General features: G+C 43.4%; 1 protein-coding gene across 1 annotated transcript in view; it reads left to right on the forward strand.

Moving 5' to 3' along the window:
- The window catches only part of LOC310865983 (uncharacterized protein), an 83,439-nt gene that overhangs the window by 17,715 nt on the left and 39,311 nt on the right, over window positions 1-26,413 (forward strand). Inside the window, exons 8-16 of the mRNA XM_083775227.1 lie at window positions 6,159-6,263; window positions 6,644-6,697; window positions 12,818-12,871; window positions 14,039-14,092; window positions 14,273-14,326; window positions 14,959-15,003; window positions 17,998-18,054; window positions 19,470-19,514; window positions 22,682-22,708. Coding sequence (XP_083631353.1) covers window positions 6,159-6,263; window positions 6,644-6,697; window positions 12,818-12,871; window positions 14,039-14,092; window positions 14,273-14,326; window positions 14,959-15,003; window positions 17,998-18,054; window positions 19,470-19,514; window positions 22,682-22,708 — 495 coding nt within the window. The remainder of the gene's footprint in view (window positions 1-6,158; window positions 6,264-6,643; window positions 6,698-12,817; window positions 12,872-14,038; window positions 14,093-14,272; window positions 14,327-14,958; window positions 15,004-17,997; window positions 18,055-19,469; window positions 19,515-22,681; window positions 22,709-26,413) is intronic.

A 26,413-nucleotide genomic window follows, 5' to 3' on the forward strand; every position in this document is an offset into this window, starting at 1 on the left:
TGGAGAAACGAGACACATTCAATGTATAACCTACACTGCATGAAAAGCTGTTTAAATGGAGAAACGAGACGCATTCAGTGTATAACCTACACTGCATGAAAAGCTGTTTAAATGGAGAAACGAGACGCATTCAGTGTATAACCTACACTGCATGAAAAGCTGTTTAAATGGAGAAACGAGACGCATTCAGTGTATAACCTACACTGCATGAAAAGCTGTTTAAATGGAGAAACGAGACACATTCAGTGTATAACCTACACTGCATGAAAAGCTGTTTAAATGGAGAAACGAGACACATTCAGTGTATAACCTACACTGCATGAAAAGCTGTTTAAATGGATAAATGAGACACATTCAGTGTATAACCTACACTGCATGAAAAGCTGTTTAAATGGAGAAACGAGACACATTCAGTGTATAACCTACACTGCATGAAAAGCTGTTTAAATGGAGAAACGAGACACATTCAGTGTATAACCTACACTGCATGAAAAGCTGTTTAAATGGAGAAACGAGACACATTCAATGTATAACCTACACTGCATGAAAAGCTGTTTAAATGGAGAAACGAGACGCATTCAGTGTATAACCTACACTGCATGAAAAGCTGTTTAAATGGAGAAACGAGACGCATTCAGTGTATAACCTACACTGCATGAAAAGCTGTTTAAATGGAGAAACGAGACACATTCAGTGTATAACCTACACTGCATGAAAAGCTGTTTAAACAGAGAAACTTTAGCCCGAGCACATTGATTGCTGAGATGACACTACTGCCAAGAGTTGAATCAGAATGAGTCAGCCATTAACACAGAACTTTTCTCTCTCTCTCTCTCTCTCTCTCTCTCTCTCTCTGGAAAGGTTTATGAAATATATGCGTGCATGGCGTCTTATGCTGTAACTATGCTGTGTGTGTAGCCTATATTTTTCAAGTGTACAAAATGGAAAATTGGGGCTCCACGTGGTTCCATTTGTAAACTCTCAAAGTTACAGATCCATAAAGGTCCATTTGGATACTACAGACCCGTAAAGGTCCCGTCAGGAACACCTCAGTATTTGGACCCGTATGCAGAATAACCCAGGCAATGACTTGCACTCAAGCACTCTCTTATTTCACTCAGAAAACCCTCCCGCAGGGCAAATATAACATAAACTCACAATCTCGGGAAACACAGCATTATAATCGAACAACCTAACCAATAACACAGAGTCCCTAATATGCCTCCATACTCATTAACCAAAGTCTCTTCAGCTTAGAAGCACAGGTGGACACTCAGTCTCACAATCAGCCAGGGGCAGGGAGGCAACAGAGGGGCAAAGTCAGGGAGGCTACCCAGGCATGGCACACTCGGGCAAGAGTGTGACAGGTCCATTTGGATACAGATCCTTCAAGGTCCATTTGGATCAATAATTCAGCTGTGGGGACCCCCTGGAACCCCCTCAAGGACCCCAAGGGGGGTTCCCGCACTTCACTTTTGGAAATACTTCCCATTCCCGTACAATAGTGGCATGTCAGCGGCTCAGGAGGTAGACCGGGCCGCTTGGGAACCGGAAGGTTCCCAGTGTGAGCCCGGGCTCCCCCAAGAGTTAGTGTCAAAGTGTCCTTGAGCAAGACGCTGAACCCCTAATTGCTCCCGATGTGTAGGTTGGTGCCTTGCACGGTTTCCTCCGCCATCGTTGTATGGATGGGTGTGTGTCTAAATGGGTGAAATCTATGTAAAGCACCTTGGATAAAGGCACTATATAATAATAATAATAATAATAATAATAAACTTTATTTGTATAGCACCTTTCATACATAAATGCAGCTCAAAGTGCTTCACAGGGCAGGACACAAAAATATAATACAATAAAACACAAGTAGTTAAAATTATAGAACAATGGCAAAGAACAAAATTGAATATAAGAACATAAAATAAATAAAAAACAAATAAAAACACCACATGCAGCAAATCAGTCAGGGCAGGTAGTAAAACTCAACTAAAAGCAAGAGTGAAGAGGTGAGTCTTGAGTTGAGATTTAAAAATGTCTACAGAGGGTGCGTGTCTGAGCTCGAATGGAAGTTTATTCCAGGCTGTTGGGCCGTAGAAGCAAAAAGCTGCCTCATAATGCACCATAAATGCACCATTTACCGTTTACGACTTTGAGAACCACGGGCCTGTCTTGGCCCATCGCAGCACTCTCTCTCTCCAGTCGACCGTAAAAAGCTGCCCGGCATGCGGGCTTCGGACAGATCCATGCATCACCATGCCATACAGTTTGTCCCGAGAGACACACAAACAAAATGCAGTATAGCCTTGTGATCATCAATGTCTCTACACCACAACTACAGTACAGTCTCCTACAGATAATACACCACAACTACAGTACAGTCTCCTACAGATAATACCCTGAGGTTATCACATAGGGTGTCACCTACAGTAGCAGCACCAAACCTGGCACGCCGTATTTGTGCCAGTATTTTGTCAATGTATCTTTTCAGACAAAGGAATCACAACTCTGACAAGTACTTGTCAGAGTTTTCAAAGTTTTCAAATTAATAAAATGTCTAAAATCCTTTGAAAATAGAAGATTTACGAGCTCTCGAGTAGCAAAGTGACATGCTGTAAGCCTGTATATCGGCTATTTTCAAATTGCCAAAGTATATAATGGGTCTGAATTCTCTGAAATGATTTCTTCAAAGTAACTAGTAACTAAAGTTTTCCAATAATTGTAGTGGCGTAAAAGTACAATATTTGTCTCTGAGATGTAGAAGTAAAAGTACAGAAAATTGGAAATACTCCAGTAAAGTAAAAGTACCTCAAAATTGTACTTAAGTACAGTACTTATATTTACTTTAATTTAACTTCAGTGTGTGACCCATGACCTGTTAGCTTTGACCACCAGTCAGTACTTTTAATCAGTTCAGTCAGATACACATAGAATGAACCAATATTTTCTAAACGTGAATACAACTGTGGATATATTTTATCTTGACATTCAGGCTGATATACTTCTACTTAAGTAAAACATGTGAGTACTCTTTCCACCACTGAATGAGTGTGCATGTTTGGGTGCTTGGGATGCCTCCTCCTCGCCTCGTGTCCTTTGGTTTGGGTGATGGATAGTGGCTGTCACGTGGCTGAGGGTCACAGGAGGATATCGTCTGCCGGCTGCACTGCAGGTTCCTCGCAGGTGGAAGATCTGTTAAAATGTGGATGACTTGAAGCATGACGTGCTAGAGAGAGAGAGAGGCCATTTTCATGCCATCAGACAGCGGCGGTCGACTGGCTGGGGATTTTATTCTTCACGGCTAGCGAGTCGTAATGTCGCACAACGGGACAGTCTTGTGTAAAGACGAGACAAGATATGGAGCAATTTGAGAAATTAGAGATTTCTCCCGTAATCAACCTTTTTTCCAAGGGCTTTTTCACACGAGAAGTGACAGTGATTAATTTTCAATGAGTGGCGAACAGGTGCATGTGGGGACTGGGGAGGCACGGGCAAGCTGACAGACGCACTTATTTCTGCATAATCGTCAAATCGTTTCCACGTTGAAAAATATTCATACATTTTCAAACATTTTTCCGAAATAGCAGATCACTTAATAACAGGTCACTTTGTGACGTGTTGTAAGTTCGTAGATCAACTATTTCCGCTATTTTTGAAACATTTCGGAAATAAAAAGATTATTAAAAAAAATATTAAATGTGTTTGTGATTTAAAGGTATATTCAGTGATTTCACTCAAAAAACCGTAGGTTTCATTTTGGCTGTGGGACCCAGCCTTTCGTCCAATCAGGATAGAGAGTCAAAAACTAAACCTAAGGTTTTTTGACCCCCAGGGGTTAACTGGGGACATGGAGGAACTCCTTATATGGCCAGCACACTCTATAGTAGGGAGGATTATCACAACAAAACTAAAAAATAAGTGATATTTGAATTAAGTGAAATCACTGAATATACCTTTAAAGTTTTAGATTTAAGTTATGCGCATCTGCGACAATAGATGATCAATAACAATAGTTATTTTATTTAAATCTTTTTTTGTACTTTAAGTACATTTGTACTGTAAATTTTAAATTCCGAACTTGTACTTACAGTATTGATACATAAGTAAAGAAATGTGAGTAGTTTTTCCACCACTGCTGCTGCTGTCCAAATTATGAACGCTATGATACTTCCAACCGTCCGCCCTGCAGTGTTTGTGTAGTGTCTCAGACAGACAGACAGACGTGCAGCTGTTGTCCCTCTGTACTCTAATGTTTGTTTTTATGACTTCCAGGATCCTTGGAAGGAAGCGTGGTTAGCACAAAGGCTGCGTAGATTAACAGCCACATTGTCTCCCAGTTGTATATATACCTTTTTATAGTTTGATTCATGTACATATCGTGTGTATATCGTCGCTGTTGACTGCAAACCCGAAAAAAATGAAAGATACAAGGTTTCTGCCTGACGGCGTCTCCTCCTAGTTAGAGCTCACCACCACCTCTTTTACGATACAAGGTTTCTGCCTGACAGCGTCTCCTCCGATAGTTAGAGCTCACCACCACCTCTTTTACGGTGAGAAGTGTCAGAGACCGTATCTAGATTGGATTGTGAGAGAGCAATGATTATTTACGATTGTCCCCCATAAATGTCACCGTCAATGAGTTTGACAAAGTTCACCCGTTTCCCCAAGACAGGAGACCCACTTAGAGGTGGGTTTGGGTATTATTTCAGCTCCTCCGCAGACATTTACCGAACATTTATGTGTCACTTGGGCCATTGTCCTCCACTCAGGGGGATGTGTGACGCCATGAAGGACAGCACAAATGGCGGTCCACCGCCCGCCGCGGCTCGATAAAATACTAGATCTGTCACACATCATCCGCAGTAAAAAAATAGTCGGTGTTCATTAATCCATTTGTAACTCAGAGAGACCCTAGCCTCGGAAACCCAGACGTTTTAACCCATTCTGACCGGGCACCCATTTTGGTGTCAGCATCATGTTATGCTTTAGCTATTTAAAAATAGCAGATCTACAAGCTCGTATCGCGCCACCGAGTGGCGCGATACGAGCTTGTAGGTCTGCTATTTTTGAAAAATCGAAGAGCGACTGACATTTTTATAATCTGATCTCAGGTCAGAATGGGTTCATCAGGACCAGTGTGTGTCCGGCGGAAACCTCGTATGAATCTGATCTCAGGTCAGAATGGGTTAAGAGAGACCCTTACTACGGATCCATTTGGTTAAATTTGTACTGGTTAATTTAAATGTATCTGCATGGTAGAATAATAATAAAACGAATGTGCTGTACAATATACAATGTAACAGAATCAGCTTTATTTTCACATGACAGGTTTACTAGTGTAGAGCTGAAATTAATGTGTTTATATGGGGGGGGACAAGGTTAAGGTTAAATATAACACATATAATTACACTGTATTGTTCTTGTACAATATCATAATATAACTAACAGTATAACTGCAGCGATTTAGATCCTGTTGCCGGGTAGGACACCTACGGGTTGACACAGATCTATACGGCATTGCGAGTGAATCTTATCGTGTTGCAGCTTCAAAGCGACCACGTGGTTGTGGTTCTGTCTTTGTTTGGACAGAACGCCTGCAGTGTGTGTACGACCAGGGTGCCAGGTCTGACCATGCTGCATGTGGTCCTGTCTTTGTTTCCACAGAACGCCTGCAGTGTGTGTACGACCAGGGTGCCAGGTCTGACCATGCTGCCTGTGGTCCTGTCGACAGAACGCCTGCAGTGTGTGTACGACCAGGGTGCCAGGTCTGACCATGCTGCATGTGGTCCTGTCTTTGTTTCCACAGAACGCCTGCAGTGTGTGTACGACCAGGGTGCCAGGTCTGACCATGCTGCATGTGGTCCTGTCTCTGTTTCCACAGAACGCCTGCAGTGTGTGTACGACCAGGGTGCCAGGTCTGACCATGCTGCATGTGGTCCTGTCTCTGTTTCCACAGAACGCCTGCAGTGTGTGTACGACCAGGGTGCCAGGTCTGACCATGCCTGTGGTCCTGTCGACAGAACGCCTGCAGTGTGTGTATGACCAGGGTGCCAGGTCTGACCATGCATGTGGTCCTGTCTTTGTTTCCACAGAACGCCTGCAGTGTGTGTACGACCAGGGTGCCAGGTCTGACCATGCTGCATGTGGTCCTGTCTTTGTTTCCACAGAACGCCTGCAGTGTGTGTACGACCAGGGTGCCAGGTCTGCCCGGCCAGAAGGGGGAGAAGGGAGCCCTCGGTGTGGCGGGAGTGGAAGGCTTGGAGGGAGTCAAGGTAGGGGGTCACACCACACAGAGTCAATGTAGGAGTCGTGACCAGCAGTGGGTTCCCTATGGAGACACAGAGAGGCTTTGTGTCTCCACGGGGAACCACTGCTGGTCGTCCAATTATTGGCATAGGCTTAAAAAAATATCCATGAATTCAAGTCTCCATGGGGTGAGTAATCGATAGAAAGAAAGTTACTTTTGGGGTGAACTACCCCCCGCCTCCTCCCGTCCTTTCTCTGTTAATATACCTATATATATATATATATATAATATATTCTGAGTAGACATTTTGTGTTAAACTTTTACCATAACCTTTTACAGTACTACCTGTACTGTTAATAATCAGTTAATAAATTATTCAATTAGTGTTGTATCTGTCCTAATCAGGGTGATCCAGGTGTGAGAGGTCCTTTTGGTAATCCTGGAAAGGAAGGCCCAAAGGTAAGACTAGGACATTAAAGCCATCACCCGTTATTGTCTCCACAGAGGCTGTGATCACATAATACATGTTTCATATAGGCCTACATGAGTTATTAACTGTTATACACATTACAATTTAGTTAAAAAAAACGTCTAGGTCTAGCTTTATAAACCTTTTGTACATTCCGTTTATCGGACGATCTTTATCGGCCGGGTCTATCTCACATAGTATAGAGAACAGCACAGGACATTATGCAGAAGTGTAAGTGTGTGTGTGTGTGTGTGTGTGTGTGTGTGTGTGTGTGTGTGTGTGTGTGTGTGTGTGTGTGTGTGTGTGTGTGTGTGTGCGTGTGCGTGCATGCGTGGTTATTTCTCATTACATTGCCAGTGGAGTTTACTGTTTCAGTGCCCTGGACAATAAAGTGTATTGTTACATAGTGTTATCTTAACCACATTTGAGGGATCATCGCAAAGAATACATTTATATACAGTACCTGTAAGTATATATGCATTAAGAACACATTTATATACCTGTAAGTATGCATTAAGAACACATTTATATACCTGTAAGTGTATATATGCATAAAACATATCGGCAGTATATTTCTTGCTGACTACTGTTGCGTTCATATGGCAGATGCAAAAGATGCAAAGCTACACAGCATATTTGTATCTTTGTAGCTGAAGTTGAAACCAGCAAAACTTTTTGGTAGCTGTGTAGCTACCCTTTTGCACAGATGTATTCTCTTTGTATTCTCATGTCACTGACTTCCGTTGAACATGAATGGTAGACTGTATCTTTTGCATTTATGCCCGTGTGAACGCAGCATAATACTGCATGGTGTTGTTGGCTTTGGCCCCGAAAAGCGATGAATGTAAAAAACTTGAAAGCCTATACAGTAAGTAGTGCGTGTACAACATAATACTGTCCATGCACTATCTCCTCTGCGGTGGCCCGGTGGCTGCACAAGCTGTTGCTATGGATACAGTGCTATATAACCGTGAGGTAGGCTGAGGCAATTCCAACACATCAGCTGTAAGATTTGGCATTTATATAGATCTCAGCTTCATAGGGTTTCCTGCACACAGCACCTCACAGGTACCTCTTCCACACATCTACCAGTAGATCACAAGGTCTGTGCACACTAAAAACATGTGGGTTATTTCTGTAACTCAATTCTTGGGTTACTTGCGTTGAGTTATATTTCTGGGTTATTTTCCAGAGCCATAACCATTTCCTGGGTTATAGGGACCCAATTCATGGGTTTTTAAAGTGGGTTAAGATTTCTGGGTTATTTTTCTGAGGGTAACCCAATTGTTGGGTCGGATAGGTCACACCCCATGGGAGTGGTTAGAGGAAGTCCATTTCCCAGCATACACTGGGGTGCCAAGGACCGTGTGTTATTGTTCTTATATGTCTTATTATTTGAATATTAAAATGTGTATGTTATGGGTCGTTGTGTTTAGTGTTTTGTTATGGTATTATTTGGTGATATGTTGTTTTATGTGATTTGTTAGCAAAACCATGAATGGAAATGTCTGTTTGTTTGGTCAGTCTCTCTCCCCTTTTCCCATTCATAATTATGTATAGTATCTGTTGGAAAGGGTTTGTTGTTGATGGTTGCTCCAACAAAGAGTTTTCATGCCTCTTGCAGGCAACTATACACAGTAAAAACACTTTGGATATTTATGTAACCCATCCCAGCCATATCCATTTCCTGGGATATAGGGACCCAATTCATGGGTTATAAGATTTCTGGGTTATTTTTATGAGAGTAACCTTATTGTTGGCTCAGAGAGTTGGGATTGATTGATTGATTGATTGATTGACTGACTGATTGAACCAATAATGCTTCATTCATAACCAACATTATGGGTCAAAATAACTTGAAAGTTGGGTTATGTTGACCCTCTGAATGGGTTATTTTTATAACCCAAGTTATAACCCAAGTTATGAGCCAAAATTAATAACCCATTTTGTTGCGTCAAAATAACCCAGGGGTTGAATAGGAACCTTTGTAACCCAGGAGGGGGGTTAAAAATAACCCAAGATGGGTTATTTTAACCCAGCCATTTTTTAGTGTGTGCAGGTAGATCACATGACATGCCCCTAAAAAAAAGTATAAAACACATATTTTTGGCATCTGCCACTTGAATTAAGGTGACTTGCAATATGTTGTTTTCAAGAGTGTTGCTGTGCACAAACATCACATTACAGTTTAAATACAAAAAACGACCTACTTATTCCATTTCTCCATTCCAACTCCAAGTGCATTTGTCTTATATGCAACACTGCTATTCCATATTTAAACTATTTTCAGCAATGGTATAATATTCTTTTTTTCGGTAGGTAGATCTTGTTGAGCCAGTCATTTTGAAAGTAGCTCTCAAGTAAAAAAAAATCACACCAGTGTGAACCAAGTGGTGCAACTCCCGTCTATTGGTTCTCTGTATCGTTCCAATTTGTATCATTCCAATTTCTTCTCTGTATCGTTCCAATTTCTTCTCTGTATCGTTTGCGTCCAGCAGGTGGCAGCCATGTCACATACATATCTCTCGTTCCAATTTCACGCATGCGCACACCACTCGTGCTCACATAGGTACACACATCACAAACAGGTACACGGACATTGCTGGATGTAGAAGTGGTTGCACCACTTAAAAAAGTGTGGGCACCCCTGCTCTAGGGCTTCCACCGAGCACCTTACAGGTACCTCTAGGGCTTCCACGAGCACCTCACAGCCAGGTACCTCTTCATAGGGCAGTTTCATAGGGCTTCCACCGAGCACCTCACAGGTACCTCTTCATAGGGCAGTTTCATATAGGGCTTCAAACCGAGCACCTCACAGGTACCTCTTCATAGGGCAGTTTCATAGGGCTTCCACCGAGCACCTCACAGGTACCTCTTCATAGGGCAGTTTCATAGGGCTTCCACCGAGCACCTCACAGGTACCTCTTCATAGGGCAGTTTCATAGGGCTTCCACCGAGCACCTCACAGGTACCTCTTCATAGGGCAGTTTCATAGGGCTTCAAACCGAGCACCTCACAGGTACCTCTTCATAGGGCAGTTTCATAGGGCTTCCACCGAGCACCTCACAGGTACCTCTTCATAGGGCAGTTTCATAGGGCTTCCACCAAGCACCTCACAGGTACCTCTTCATAGGGAAGTTTCATAGGGCTTCCACACAGGACCTCACAGGTACCTCTTCATAGGGCAGTTTCATAGGGCTTCCACACAGGACCTCACAGGTACCTCTTCATAGGGCAGTTTCATAGGGCTTCCACCGAGCACCTCACAGGTACCTCTTCATAGGGCAGTTTCATAGGGCTTCAAACCGAGCACCTCACAGGTACCTCTTCATAGGGCAGTTTCATAGGGCTTCCACCGAGCACCTCACAGGTACCTCTTCATAGGGCAGTTTCATAGGGCTTCCACCGAGCACCTCACAGGTACCTCTTCATAGGGCAGTTTCATAGGGCTTCCACCGAGCACCTCACAGGTACCTCTTCATAGGGCAGTTTCATAGGGCTTCCACTGAGCACCTCACAGGTACCTCTTCATAGGGCAGTTTCATAGGGCTTCCACCGAGCACCTCACAGGTACCTCTTCATAGGGCAGTTTCATAGGGCTTCCACACAGGACCTCACAGGTACCTCTTCATAGGGCAGTTTCATAGGGCTTCCACATAGGACCTCACAGGTACCTCTTCATAGGGCAGTTTCATAGGGCTTCAAACCGAGCACCTCACAGGTACCTCTTCATAGGGCAGTTTCATAGGGCTTCCACCGAGCACCTCACAGGTACCTCTTCATAGGGCAGTTTCATAGGGCTTCCACCGAGCACCTCACAGGTACCTCTTCATAGGGCAGTTTCATAGGGCTTCCACCGAGCACCTCACAGGTACCTCTTCATAGGGCAGTTTCATAGGGCTTCCACCGAGGAGCACCTCACAGGTACCTCTTCATAGGGCAGTTTCATAGGGCTTCCACCGAGCACCTCACAGGTACCTCTTCATAGGGCAGTTTCATAGGGCTTCCACCGAGCACCTCACAGGTACCTCTTCATAGGGCAGTTTCATAGGGCTTCCACCGAGCACCTCACAGGTACCTCTTCATAGGGCAGTTTCATAGGGCTTCCACCGAGGAGCACCTCACAGGTACCTCTTCATAGGGCAGTTTCATAGGGCTTCCACCGAGCACCTCACAGGTACCTCTTCATAGGGCAGTTTCATAGGGCTTCCACCGAGCACCTCACAGGTACCTCTTCATAGGGCAGTTTCATAGGGCTTCCACCGAGCACCTCACAGGTACCTCTTCATAGGGCAGTTTCATAGGGCTTCAAACCGAGCACCTCACAGGTACCTCTTCATAGGGCAGTTTCATAGGGCTTCCACCGAGGAGCACCTCACAGGTACCTCTTCATAGGGCAGTTTCATAGGGCTTCCACACAGGACCTCACAGGTACCTCTTCATAGGGCAGTTTCATAGGGCTTCCACACAGGACCTCACAGGTACCTCTTCATAGGGCAGTTTCATAGGGCTTCCACACAGGACCTCACAGGTACCTCTTCATAGGGCAGTTTCATAGGGCTTCCACCGAGCACCTCACAGGTACCTCTTCATAGGGCAGTTTCATAGGGCTTCCACCGAGCACCTCACAGGTACCTCTTCATAGGGCAGTTTCATAGGGCTTCCACCGAGCACCTCACAGGTACCTCTTCATAGGGCAGTTTCATAGGGCTTCCACCGAGCACCTCACAGGTACCTCTTCATAGGGCAGTTTCATAGGGCTTCCACCGAGCACCTCACAGGTACCTCTTCATAGGGCAGTTTCATAGGGCTTCCACCGAGCACCTCACAGGTACCTCTTCATAGGGCAGTTTCATAGGGCTTCAAACCGAGCACCTCACAGGTACCTCTTCATAGGGCAGTTTCATAGGGCTTCCACACAGGACCTCACAGGTACCTCTTCATAGGGCAGTTTCATAGGGCTTCCACACAGGACCTCACAGGTACCTCTTCATAGGGCAGTTTCATAGGGCTTCCACCGAGCACCTCACAGGTACCTCTTCATAGGGCAGTTTCATAGGGCTTCCACCGAGCACCTCACAGGTACCTCTTCATAGGGCAGTTTCATAGGGCTTCCACCGAGCACCTCACAGGTACCTCTTCATAGGGCAGTTTCATAGGGCTTCCACCGAGCACCTCACAGGTACCTCTTCATAGGGCAGTTTCATAGGGCTTCAAACCGAGCACCTCACAGGTACCTCTTCATAGGGCAGTTTCATAGGGCTTCCACCGAGCACCTCACAGGTACCTCTTCATAGGGCAGTTTCATAGGGCTTCAAACCGAGCACCTCACAGGTACCTCTTCATAGGGCAGTTTCATAGGGCTTCCACACAGCACCTCACAGGTACCTCTTCATAGGGCAGTTTCATAGGGCTTCCACCGAGCACCTCACAGGTACCTCTTCATAGGGCAGTTTCATAGGGCTTCCACCGAGCACCTCACAGGTACCTCTTCATAGGGCAGTTTCATAGGGCTTCAAACCGAGCACCTCACAGGTACCTCTTCATAGGGCAGTTTCATAGGGCTTCCACATAGGACCTCACAGGTACCTCTTCATAGGGCAGTTTCATAGGGCTTCCACATAGGACCTCACAGGTACCTCTTCATAGGGCAGTTTCATAGGGCTTCCACCGAGGATCACCTCACAGGTACCTCTTCATAGGGCAGTTTCATAGGGCTTCCACATAGGACCTCACAGGTACCTCTTCATAGGGCTTCCACCGAGGAGCACCTCACAGGTACCTCTTCATAGGGCGGTTTCATAGGGCTTCCACCGAGGATCACCTCACAGGTACCTCTTCATAGGGCAGTTTCATAGGGCTTCCACCGAGGATCACCTCACAGGTACCTCTTCATAGGGCAGTTTCATAGGGCTTCCACCGAGCACCTCACAGGTACCTCTTCATAGGGCAGTTTCATAGGGCTTCCACCGAGGATCACCTCACAGGTACCTCTTCATAGGGCAGTTTCATAGGGCTTCCACCGAGCACCTCACAGGTACCTCTTCATAGGGCAGTTTCATAGGGCTTCCACCGAGCACCTCACAGGTACCTCTTCCCTTTCTTAACAGGGAGTAAAAGGAGAACGAGGTTTCCCAGGCCCTATAGGTGACAGAGGAGAGGAGGTAAGTTTATAAAGTATGCCCTCGTTTTTATAGGAAACAAAAATAATGCATTATTATTCATTCCGCCTTTGGCGCAGGGAAGTCGCACAGAAACTGACATTTAAAGAAGTAGATTTATTTTTAAAGACTTCCACGTAAATACCTTCTAATTCCTTGTTAAGTCTCCACATTAAAGCGTTTGGGAAAAGGATGCTTTTCGAAGGCTGTCGTGGTGTGGGCGTTCTCATTGGCTCACATGGGAAGAGTGCATGCCACAGATTGTAAATGAGGCCATAGCCCATTCCCAGGTTGTGACATGCTGTCATCCCATACCTATTTACATGCACATGTATGTAAATGGGTGGGTGCTGGGCTAATAAGGCAATATATGAAAGGAGATATGGGGCCCGCACACCGGTTTTAGGCACAGGATTTACTTTATTTAGCCTAGTGACAACATTTTGATCTCAACGGATCTTCAGAGGAAGTACCCCACTGAGCATTGTTTTTGTCTAATAGACGTCTAATATTCGTCTAAAGGGCCGTCTAAAAATGTGATAAAAAACGTATTTAGACGTCTATTCTTAGATTAGGCGTTGATTAGCGGTCTAAAAAACTTTCATTTTTAGCAGTTTTTTATCCCGTTTTTAGACGCACGTCTAATAGCCGGCTATTGCTCAGTGAGACTTATACTGAAAGAAACTTGGTGTGTGTCATTAGTGGCGAATACCCATGCCCAATATTGGCAAAAAAAAAAGCAGATCACGTTGCTTATTGATGCATTAATGTGTAGTTAATGATTATATTTGATATTGCCAATCTCTGTCTGCAAAGTAAGTAACTAAAGGTATAGTATTCAATACTGGAAATGTAGTAGAGTAAAGGGTCTAGAGGCCACTTGGGAACCGTTAGGTTGCCAGTTCAATCCCGGGTTCCCCCAGAGTTAGTGTCCAAGTGTCCTTGAGCAAGACGCTGAACCCCTAATTACTCCCGATGTACAGGTTGGTGCCTTGCATGGTCATCGGTGTATGGATGTGTGTGTGAATGGGTGAATGTAATGCGCACCTATGCGTCTATGTAAAGTACCTTGCATAAAGGTGCTATATATAAATGCACCATTGACCATTTAGTGCAAAATAGAAGAAAATGTAAATGTAAACTTTTCACCACTATGGCATTCTTTTTCAGGGGACTGGTGGAGTTCCTGGACTTCCTGGAATGACTGGTCGTACCGGCGCACCGGTAAGCTATCCAACTTATACTTAACTAACCTGGCATCCCTAATTTGGGCTTGAAATTCGATAGTATATCATAATATTGCACGTGACGTAAGAATGTATGATCTCTGGTTGTGTGTTTTCAACATGACGTATTGAAAACACAAGATTCTGGCGAGCTTGAATTGTTGTAACGTGTTTGCAGGGACTTATGGGTCGACCAGGACCGCTGGCCCCGTCTGGACCAAAAGGAGATAAAGTAAGATGTTCTGTCGTGAAGTATTCTCTAGTCTTCTTGCTATAATAATACTCATTTATTGATTCCTGAACATAGATGTGTATGTGTTTTAGCCATGAAGCCATTTTAACACAGTAGACAATAATTCTGGTTGTGTTTTGATTAAAACACTGTTCCATTGCTTACTATCAAGCTTATATAGTAAGTTTGTTACTTCCAGTTGAGTAAGAAAATACTGCCGAAGCAGACAACCCGCAGCACTCCAGGTTAGAATAAAGTCCTTACGGTGCGAGGCTCGAATATACAAGTTGAAATGAAGAAAATGCCAGCACTCATTGCATGTCCCTTTCATATGAATTTATTTACCGCTGACGTTGATAACGAACGCGTTTCGGCCTGTGTGGCCTTCGTCAGAGTTACTTCCAGTTGAGGAAAATTAAGTACTCCATGTCAACCGCAGACGTTGACAAGGTTATTAATTTAAGTGTTTTCAGTTTACTGGCCTATAATTTTACAACTCGTTTCACCTGTTTGACTCTTGGTTGTTGCATTCTGATTGTGTGTGTGTGTGTGTGTGTGTGTGTGTGTGTGTGTGTGTGCGTGTGTGTGCATGTGCGCGTGCGTGCGTGTGCGCGTGCGTGTGTGCGTGGCAGGGAGGCGAGGGCTCACCAGGCAGACCGGGGCTTCCAGGACCTCCTGTAAGTTCTTTCTTCCTCCTCAGGCTCTCTCTCTTATCTCCACCGTGCACGCCAGTGTTGATTTCGTCGACTAAAACTATAACGAAAAACGTTCTGCTTACCACCATTTCACTGACAAAAACTGAGAAAAAACTGACTAAAATAAGACTAAAAAGATTGACAATTTCATTAAAAAAAACAATTGAGACAGCCTTGGAACGCCCACGGGATCCCCCAAGATGAAGTTTCTAATGTTGCTTTGGAGAGGGAGATCTGGAGCTCTCTGCTGGAGCTTATTGAACCCACGTTCGCCAGCCTTAATCCGATCGTTGTTTCCGCATGTCGGTCCCCCATAGAGACTTGAATTCATAGATTTCTTTCTTTCACGGGATCCCCCAAGATGAAGTTTCTAAAGTTGCTTTGGAGAGGGAGATCTGGAGCTCTCTGCTGGAGCTCTATGTTCGCCAACCTTAATCCGATCGTTGTTTCCGCATGTCGGTCCTATGGTGTGTCGGATAAGTGTACGCACCACGGATATGCTCCCTACGTCTTAACATTTTCTTTTTTTTGATTACTCACCCCATAGAGAATTCATAGATTTCTTTCTTTTTGTTGCATTCTAAGCCAAGCATACTTTGATGACCAGTAGTGGTTCCCTATGGAGACGCACACAATAGCCTCCTTTGTTCCCTTTACTCTCCTCAAATGATTGATGCAATTATCTATGAATGAATGCATATAATTATACTGTAGTATGTACAGTATATGAGCTGTTTGAACTTGTAAGAGGTGTGTCACTGATTGATCCCCAAAAGTAAGGAACAAACTATGTCCCTTATCAGTTCAATGTCTTTTAGTTTGCAAATAATGGACAATTCCATGTTTCAAGGGGTACTATGTACAAGCTCACAACACGTCAGTGTAGAAATTACAGTATTTGCGAGGGTCGCAGAAGTATAAAGTATAAAAAAAATGGAAATTATAGTATAGTATACCCAAGTTATAGCTTAATTAAGTGTAGCACTTTAATAAATATTCCTAGTGACTTTACACCACCGGGTTCCCTTCCATTCTGGGCTTGTCCCCTTCACCCATGGGATGCGAACGCCGTTGCTCACAGCGCTTAGCGAGGCGCACTAGCGAGGAGAGAGCAGTGCCAATGCACAGGGAGATTGTGGAGACCTGCAGGCAGGCAGGCTGGCAGGCGCTGGTGTTGTTCCTCACTTTAAAAGGCCAGTGAGTAAGCACTTCTCTGAGGCCAATCTATAATTCATCAGGCGTCCCCTTGAACCCGCCGTGCCCTCCTCCTCTCCTCCACACCACCCAGGTCCCATAAACCGCGGTCGGGACGGGAAGGACGCGGGGTTGCTGCGATGCCTCTGGAAAAGGGCACAGGCGTCATCCGCTAGCTTCCAAGCGACAACCTTGACGTCTCTTAGATTCCTATAGACTAGCTAATTGTCTACACCAGGCCGAAGGCATGGGGGGAGAGTATGTTTTGCACTCCGTCCGTCCGTGTGTCCGTCCGTCCGTGTGTGTGTTGGTAATTTGGTACAAATTGGTACACAGTCTCTCTAGAGCCATTCAACGAAACGGGTCTTTCAGATTTCTCACACTCCATCCTGATTGGTTAAGATTGGCTTCCAAAGTTCACAGGAGTGCTCAGTTTCAAACAAAATGCTGCAAATCATGAACACATCGCGTGATTTCCGTGAAATTGTGCACGCACATTCCCACTAGGCTGAGGACGAAATGCCACATGAACAATTTCAACTCAGCCTCAAGGTGGCGCTATAACTGGCCGAAAAGTGTTTTTACCTCTAACTGCACAGATCTGTGGATAATTTACTTTTGTTGCCATTTTATCCAACCACCAGATGAAGGCAAGCTGCAATGTCCTACATTCCTATCCTGGTGGAGACCTGTGCCCAGAAGGGCACTTTTTCTAGTTTCCAAATATGATCAGTTTACTGAAGGATACAGCCAATTTGTTTTATTTTTTATTCCTGTCTACCTTCTCCCAAAAGGTGTACATTTCAGATCTGTCTCTAATCATCAACTCTGTAATGTTCAGTCACTGTATCGATCTCTCTCATGTAGTTTTGTTTTTTTGTGATAATCCTCCCTTTTATAGAGTGTGCTGACCATATAAGGAGTTCCTTCCTGTCCCCAGTTAACCCCTGGGGTCACAAAACCGTAGGTTTCGTTTTTGGCTAGGTGGCCAAGCCTTCATCCAATCAGGATAGAGAGGCAGGCGCCTTCCGCCAATCATGATCGAGTGGGGGTGGGTCTAGGTGTGCGTACTGTTGACCTGTTGCGTGTCACTGTAGTGCGTGCATGTGCCGGTCACAGGTGGGGCTTGTGACCGGGGGCTTTCCAAATCACACAAATCACTGAATGCTCCTTTAACTGTGTAAAACTGCCCCAGACCTATAGTTTCTCTGAAAGTGTGAGCTTGTTGTAGATCTGTTATTTTCAGAGACACCCGAGTGCAAACCAAACACAAAATGACTTGTCTTTTTGTTCTATTGGATCTCTTCTCCACTAGTCCCTCCTTAACATTTTAGTCTAGTTTTTATTTGTTGACGTGACGAAATTGCCAATATATTTAGTATTGGGTTTAGCCACCATAGCTAGTTTTTATTGAGTTTGCATCAGTGTAAAAAAGGTATAGTCGGTGAACATTTTTTGTCATGATTGTTTTTAGTCAACGAAATCAACACTCCAGCCTTGCTTCATCATTCTGAACGGGCACCCATTTTGGTGTTGGCATCATGTTATGCTTTAGCTATTGAAAAATAGCAGATCTACAAGCTCATATCGCGCCACCGAGTGGCGCGATACGAGCTTGTAGGTCTGCTATTTCTTGAAAAATCGAAGAACGACTGACATTTTTAGAATCTGATCTCAGGTCAGAATGGGTTAATCAGACCAGTGTGTGTCCAGTGGAAACCTCGCGTGAATCTGATCTCAGGTCAGAATGGGTTAAACCGTATGTTTCTGTGCCTCATGCAGGGTGTTCCCAGTGTGGAGGCCAACGGAAAAGGGATGAGCAGTCTGTACAAGCTCCAGGTGAGGGCGCTGTTCACACATCACATGACCACGATCACGATGTCACGTACTGTTTCAATCACATGACCACGCTGTCATACACTGTTCAAATCACATGACCACCCTACTACAACAGGTTTAATTACTGCAGTACACCTGTTGTAGAGTGCATGGCAAAAAGGTGTAAAAACATCAATTCACTCAAATATCGTTTATATTATTAATTATTTATTTTTTGATTTGATTTTAGTTTTTTTTCCGTCAGAAAGACCGAAAGTCTTTTCATGGTTTAAATTGTTTATAATTGGAAAGAAAAATCGTAATATTGAATCACAACAATCATTGAATCGCAATATAATAAAAAAATCACAATATAAATGGAATCGTCACCCTGTACGTACCGATACTGCATTGAATCTGGAGGTAAGAGAATCGTCCCACCCTATTCCCACTGAGCATTTTTTGGGCTATTATCTAAAACCAGGTTATAACTGGTCTAAAAGTGAAAGTTTTTTACCGGTCTAGGCTTAGATTAGATGTTGAAACAACGTAATTTCAACACGTATATGGACAGTCTGTACTTATAGACACATCAAAAAAGCTAAGACTAGACCACTAAAAAACGTTCACTTTTAGACCAATTATAACCCGGTTTAAGACGGACGTCTAATAGCCGACTATTGCTCAGTGGATTAAAGGACAACTTTAGTTTTTTTCAACCAAGGTTCATGTTTTAGGTTGTTATTAGAGAAACTAAAAGGTGAGTGTTAATTTTCTTTCATTTGCTGCTTTCTTTCGTTTTGGGGATTTTAGCAGTTTTTGACAGGGGGGCGGGGGCATTCGAGCATGGGGCTAAATATGTATTTTTTTACAAAATATTATGGCGATCCATTTTTTCATTATTTACTATAGTCCTAATAAACCCCAAGAAATTACATCTGACCACAAAAGATCACAGGATCTACTGAATGTGACAAACTGACATATTGAGCCTATACACACAGTATAAGCCTTCCCCCAGTAGGCTACCTTCACATTCAGTAGATCCTGTGATCTGTTGTGGCCAGATGTAATTTCCTGGGGTTTATTAGGACTATAGTAAATAATACAAAAATAAATCACCATAAAATTTTGTAAAAAAATACATATTTAGCCCCATGCTCGAATGCCCCCGCCCCCCTGTCAAAAAGAGCTAAAATCCCTAAAACGAAAGAAAGCAGCAAATGAAAAAGAAATAACACTCATCTTTTACTTTCTCTAATAACAACCTAAAACATGAACCTTGGTTGAAAAAAACTAAAGTTGTCCTTTAAGTAGAATGCAATTGAAATGCATGCGAGAAGTAAAATACAATATTGCAACGTTTTCCCCCCTTCACTTCATACCGTGAAGATACAGTATTCAGTCATATAATGATAACGGCAGTATCTTTTCAGAGCGGCGGAGCGACTCTAGGACCTCCTGGACCCCTTGGCCCACCGGTAAGGGACATTTTGCCTGAAGCAACAGAGAAAAAAAACCTTTTACCTTAAAAAACCTTCACTTGCCCAGTGAAATAATGTAATGAATGGAATGTAATGATATGGCATTTGGGCTCCACGACCTGGCTAAAGCTGAACATTACACGATTTACACGGCTGTATATTGGAGTGAGTGGTGCTGGAGTGTTATCTGGCCCTTGGAAGCCCCCTGTGTGTCTGTCGCATTATGTCCTGTTCCTTCCGAGAGAGAGAGAGAGAGCTGAAGAGGCTTCCTGCCTCTCAAACGGGTGTGAATGAATGAGAGGCACAGCGTCGCTGATACCGCCGCTGTCGGGGTGGAAACCTCCTAAGTCCAAAACTGTTTCTTTGCTTGAATTAACCCCTTTTGGTGGTTACATACATTGTTATACTTTAGCTATTGAAAAATAGCAGATCTACAAGCTCATAGCGCGCCACCGAGTGGCGCGCTATGAACTTGTAGGTCTGCTATTTTTGAAAAATCGTTAAAATGTGCCTCAAATCTTTCAGAAAATTGTCATGATTTAGAAAACTTGTTTTTTTTAAATTTCGACGTCAGGCCTAAATGGGTTAATGGGGGTGGGGGAGAGAACCAGCGGCTCAGTGGAAAATAGCAGAACTACAAGCTCACACAACAATGCATCATTTTGAGCTTGTAGATCTGCCCATTCTCGCTATTTTTGCGTGACGCCCCTTGTACAGTGAAGTAGGGCGTTAATTTACAAAAGAAAACATTAAAATATAAAAAGTATATATAAATAAATTGAGATACAAGTTTTTTCTGCCCGACAACCACGATTATGTAGAACGGACTCAGAACTTAAGCCGCTCTGCACCGCCCGGGGCCGAGGCCATGTGACCTGGTTTCCTTATCAGCGCGCCCTGCTCTTCTGTTATCAGACACACTGTAATCTCCCCCATTCACTGCTGGCTGTGGGAGACATTCACTCACTGCACAGCGGTGGGGAAAAGTACACCTTTTTTTTACTTGAGTAAAAAGTATCAATAATACCACAATCTAGAAATACTTGGTTACAAGTAAAAGTCCCGGTATTTAACCCATTTAGGCCTGACATCGAAATAAAAAAAGCCTTCTAAATCCTGACAGTTTTCATCACTCAATATTTCATGCCAAGGACCCCAAAAATGATCTGTAATTGGCCACCGAGACCCCCATCTGAAAATATGTTGTTCCAGGGACCTCTCCAGAAGCAAAGATTTGAGTTAAAAACGTTCGTTCTGAAAAAATATATTCAAAATTTGAGGCACATTTTCACGATTTTTCAAAAATAGCAGACCTACAAGCTCGTAGCGCGCCACTTGGTGGTGCGCTATGAGCTTGTAGATCTGCTATTTTTCAATAGCTAAATTATAACATAATGTTTAAAACACCAAAAGGGGTGCCCGCCCAAAATGGGTTAAATGTTACTTGAGTAAAACTACAAAAACATTGGCATCAAAATGTAATTAAATTATACCAAAAGCAAAAGTACTCATTTTGCAGAATGTCCCATTTCACAAGTTCTAAATCTTTTGAAAATATAGCTGATCTAACATTGTGAGCTTGTAGATCTGCTATTTTCAAATAGCTGACATTATAAGACTAAAGTGGTTAATGCATGTTTTGTAATAATAATACAAATCTACAAAGTAAACTAGTAAGTCAAATGTTCAAATAATTGTAGTGGAGTAAAAGTTGAATATTTGCCTCTGGGATTAGAAACTTCGACATTGTACTTAAAGGACCACTTCACCACTTTTCAACCCATCTTCATATAATAGGTCCTCACTAATAACCATTAGTGAGGACCAATTGTGGCGCATTTTTTTTCTACTCAGTCTGTGTCTCATATAGGAGGGCTGTGGGCAGTTCAGAAACCGTCCTCCAGTGACATCATCGATGGGGAATACAAGCCAATAGAAACTGCAGGCTTTCTAGTCCTGAAAAGTTGCAATGCGAAAATGGAAGCCATCGTTCTCACAATAATGAAAATCTAAAAAAAATTGTAAAAGAATCTTGTTTAAAAAATGATCTGCCTAATGATGATGTCACTGGATTCTAAACTGCCCACAGCCCTCCTATGAGACAGACTGAGTAGAAACAAATCGTGCCACTTTATCATGATTATTAGTGAGGACCTATTATATGAAGATAGGTTGAAAGTTGGTGAAGTGGTCCTTTAAGTACGGTACTGGAGCACATGTACTGTACTTAGTTACTTTCCACCACTGTCCACTGCACCCAGCACTCCATGATCAGACCCCCCCCCCCCCCCCCCGTACTGCCGTACAACAGTATAAGAACGGAGGCTTCTCCTGCTGTACTGCATCCATCACGGCCAATCGGCTCCAACGGAGCAATCAATAAGACAGCATCTTAATCAGTGTTAAGAGGGAAAGGGGTTTACATTCATCAATAGGCTGCTTATATTTAGACTGGTATGGGAGATCGCTGGTGCCACATAAGAATGTACACGCTGCATATTAATGCTACTATTCATGATCTACAGTTTGTTAGATCTAGTACTGATTACTGAACTTAACCCATTCTGAACGGGCACCCATTTTGGTGTTGGCATCATGTTATGCTTTAGCTATTGAAAAATAGCAGATCTACAAGCTCGTATCGCGCCACTCGGTGGCGCGATATGAGCTTGTAGATCTGCTATTGAAAAGAATCGAAGAACGATTTTTAGAATCTGATCTCAGGTCAGAATGGGTTCATCAGACCAGTGTGTGTCCAGTGGAAACCTCGTATGAATCTGATCTCAGGTCAGAATGGGTTAAGTACAACTTTGTGGTATTTGTACCTTACTTGACTATTTCCAATTTCCTGTACTTTTACTTCTACTCCACTACATCTCAGATCCAAATATTGTACTTTTACTCCGCTATTATTTGAAAACTTTTGTTACTAGTTACTTTGTAGATTTTGATTAGAATTACATAACACACATTAACCACTTCAGCGCTATATACATTTCGCCTCACAATCTCGTCGCGATGCACAAACTGTACTGTGCCAAGTGGTCATTTATAAAATGCATATTATATGGATGATAGATATGTGTTGATTGATGTGATGTGATTGCTGCATTACCAGTATTAGTATTTTCCACATGGTTAATGTGCCTCCTCCTCCTCTCCAGGGTCCCAAAGGAGACGATGGATCTGCTGTGAGTTGGATTTTTATTTTATTTCATTCAGTTATATAATATACCAGTAAAACGAGCATGCATCCGCCTCGTTGGCGGCAGACTGCTGGGCGAGCGCTGGTGCTTTAGCATGGGGGGGGGGGGGGGCAGATCAACATGGAATGAATTCTGTACTGGTCATATAAGGAGCATGTCTTGAGTGTACAGGGTTTGATGGGGTCAGATCAACATATGGAATGTCAGAACAGGTCAGATCTAAGGGTGGTAGAGCAGGGACATTCTCTTGAGTGTACAGGGTTTGATGAGGGCCCTGTTGATAACTCTAGTTTCCACTGGCTGCCGGGCGCGGCTGCACTAATAACTTTGGTAGAGTTGTAGAGTTTGAAAGGGAGACATCGAAGAGGAAGGATGGATGGGGAAGGATCAACATATGGAATGTCAGACCAGGTCAGATGTAGAGTTGCTGGCCAATATTGATGACATCAGGGATCTCTATATATGGGCTAAACATGCTTATACAATACATAATATATATATATTCTTTAGGAAATGTAAAAAGAAAAAATATATATAATATATTACTTGCGACCGTCTACCCCACAAATGGGACCCAGGTTCCAACCCATTGTTTGGCAAACCCTCTGCTCTCAACTCAACACACACAACCTCCTGCAATTATCAAATTACCCCCCCCCCCCCCACCCACCACCACACGCACACACACACCTTACTGCCCTGAAACTATCCACAGAGCTGAGACATGGCAGCAATACAAACCGTCTCATATCAACTTGAATTCTTTATTCTCAGGGGACCAATTGCATTTTCTCTCTCTCTCTCTCTCTCTCTCTCTCTCTCTCTCTCTCTCTCTCTTTCTTTTTTTATTGTTTTGTTGCAGGGGGGCGATTTTTCACCGGGATGTTAATTTGACATTTTAATAAATAGTGCGAGCGGTGCCTCAGTGCCGTAGCGGAATTGCCCCAATCCGTCTCCCCATGCTGATCCTGGGGGCTGCACGGCCCCCACACTCTCCCTTTAGCCATACTCGCTTATTCATGACAATCTACATGTGTGACGATTACCCACGCAATCCGTCTATGTCACAACGCGTTGCCCCCCCCCCCCCCCCCCCTCTCTCTCTCTCTCTCTCCCTCTCTCTCTCTCTCTCTCTCTCTCTCCGCTGCGTAATGGCATTTCTCCACGGTAGCCCAAGCAAGAGGACACCAGACGGAGGCCATCACTTTGTTCCACTATAGCTACATATACATGGAACGCGGGCCTCTATTTTTAGTGTCTAATTGTACTTTTCAAAACGGAGCTTCTCGTCTCGGCACAGCTGGAGGTAGAATGTACGTGTCGTGTATACTGTAGCGGCCGTGTACACTGTACAGTATACTGTAGGACTATATTTAACCTCGCATCCGTATTGCAGGACTAATGAGCTTACGAAGCGTTTGCGTTACGACAAGTGTGAGCTTGTAGACTCTACTATAAAGTGTATAGGGGGGAGCATATATTAGTGACGCGTTCGGTAGGATTTGGGCTTATTTGGGCGCCATCTTTGCGCCTACATGTAGGCCAGTTGTGATGCTAGGCTACTTGGCTGCCAGTCTGTAGTTCGTAAGTTTGCTTGTCAGTGGCACGTTCTGAGTGAAACTCCTCCCTATACACTGGCCCTATACATATTGGATTGGATTTGCAGCAGGGGCCATATTATGGCCCCTGCTGCAAATCCAATCCAATCCAATCCAATCCACTTTATTTATATAGCACGTTTTAAAACTCAGAGTTTACAAAGTGCTGTACAGGAGAAAAAATAAAATAAAAACAAGTGCACTAAAGCTACCACACAGAAAAACAACAGCGAGAAAACAAAGTACAAACAGTGACAACAACTGAGACACATTACAGAAACAGAAAAAACAACAGCATCACAGTGAGACAAAACATATATACAAGGACCAAAGGAACTCAAGCGGGGTTAAAAGCCAAGGTAAAGAGGTGGGTCTTCAGGCGGGATTTAAAGGTCTCGATGGAGGGGGCCAGTTTGACGTGGGAGGGGAGTGCGTTCCATAGTTTAGGGGCTACAACAGAAAAGGCTCGGTCGCCTCTGGACTTTAAGCGGGTCTTCTTGCAAAAACAGGAGCCCTTGTAAATCGGTCGACTAAGTAAATGGTTTAAGTGGATACTGTAATTCACAGATAAAGTAAAGAAAAAAAAGATAGATAATAATTTGCTTTTCTTTTTCTTTCTTCAATAAAGACAAAAATACGTTTTTTAGCCCTTGTTTTTACCAGTTTTGGATGACGATGATAATGGTGCTAAATGATTAGATAACCCATTCTCACCAGGCACCCATTTTGGTGTTAGCATCATGTTATGCTTTAGCTATTGAAAAATAGCAGATCTACAAGCTCATAGCGCGCCACCGAGTGGCGCGCTACGAGCTTGTAGGTCTGCTATTTTTGAAAAATCGAAGAGCGACTGACATTTTTAGAATCTGATCTCAGGTCAGAATGGGTTCATCAGACCAGTGTGTGTCCGGCGGAAACCTCGTATGAATCTGATCTCAGGTCAGAATGGGTACAGTACCATAACATCCCACACGTCACTCCAGACTGTGGAATGGACATCCATAATGACAGGCCTGCTGTTTATTCATGTCTAACCAGGCACAGCGAGAGAGACGAGCTGTGAATTCATGTGAAATTGTTTCCCTTGACAGAAATGAATGTACTCGCCTTATCGTCTCTGTCGGGTGTACTGTAAACCTCATATTATGTCCTATAAACTGTTACTTTTCAGGATCCAAATTTTTAAAGTAGCAAAAAGCAGCAGATGTACGAGCTCAAAACGCGTCACCAAATGAGCGTGTGGATCTGCTACTTTTGATGCTTTTGTGTGTGATTACTGTACGTTGATGATTGTAACGTACTGTAACTGTGTGCTAAATGGTTGATTGACCGACCGTAGATTATCTCCCTGTACGTCCCTTTGAAGACCTGCTGTTTACTGTCTTAGGGCAGCATTTCGCAAACAATGGGTCGGGACTACGGATGTCCCAATCACGTTTTTGAGTATCTGCCGATTTTTCCTGATCCGATATTTATATTTTTATACACTTTATTACACTTACCGGTATGCTATATCACAATAGCACAATATCCAAAATCACAAACAATATCCGGTCTAATTATATCATGATATGGATATATTATTGATACATTGCACGGATGTCCCGGTCCGATACCGTTAATTTGAAAATGAAGTGATCGGCCCCAATTTTCGGATCGGGGCAACTCTCGTCAAGACCCATTTTTCCTACAATTTATTTTTTTACAATTATCTCAAAAGATTTCAAATATATATTGTTTTAATAGTGAAAATTGCTGCTGTGACTTGTAGATCAGCTATTTTCACCATTTATTTAAGCAATATTACACGAGAAGGGGTGGTTTGTTATTAATGCACTTCTGCATTGCTTTCGGTACTATATATATTATACTATATTTCGGTGAATATTGCAATTATACAGTTACACTTAAAACTAAGAAAATCGCTGAAAAAACATATTTATCTAATGACTACAAATGTCCCTAGAAACTAGCTAGCCTAGCCACTGACTACCGAGTATGCTGCACTCTGGGAGAACAGAGCAGCTGCATTCTTTGTTTTGATTAGTCGTTCCATGAGGCTGGTTTGAAGCACAGCTAGAAGGCTGTTTCA

This window comes from Protomyctophum parallelum, assembly GCF_964188405.1.
Source record: "Protomyctophum parallelum genome assembly, chromosome: 10".
NCBI lineage: Eukaryota > Metazoa > Chordata > Actinopteri > Myctophiformes > Myctophidae > Protomyctophum > Protomyctophum parallelum.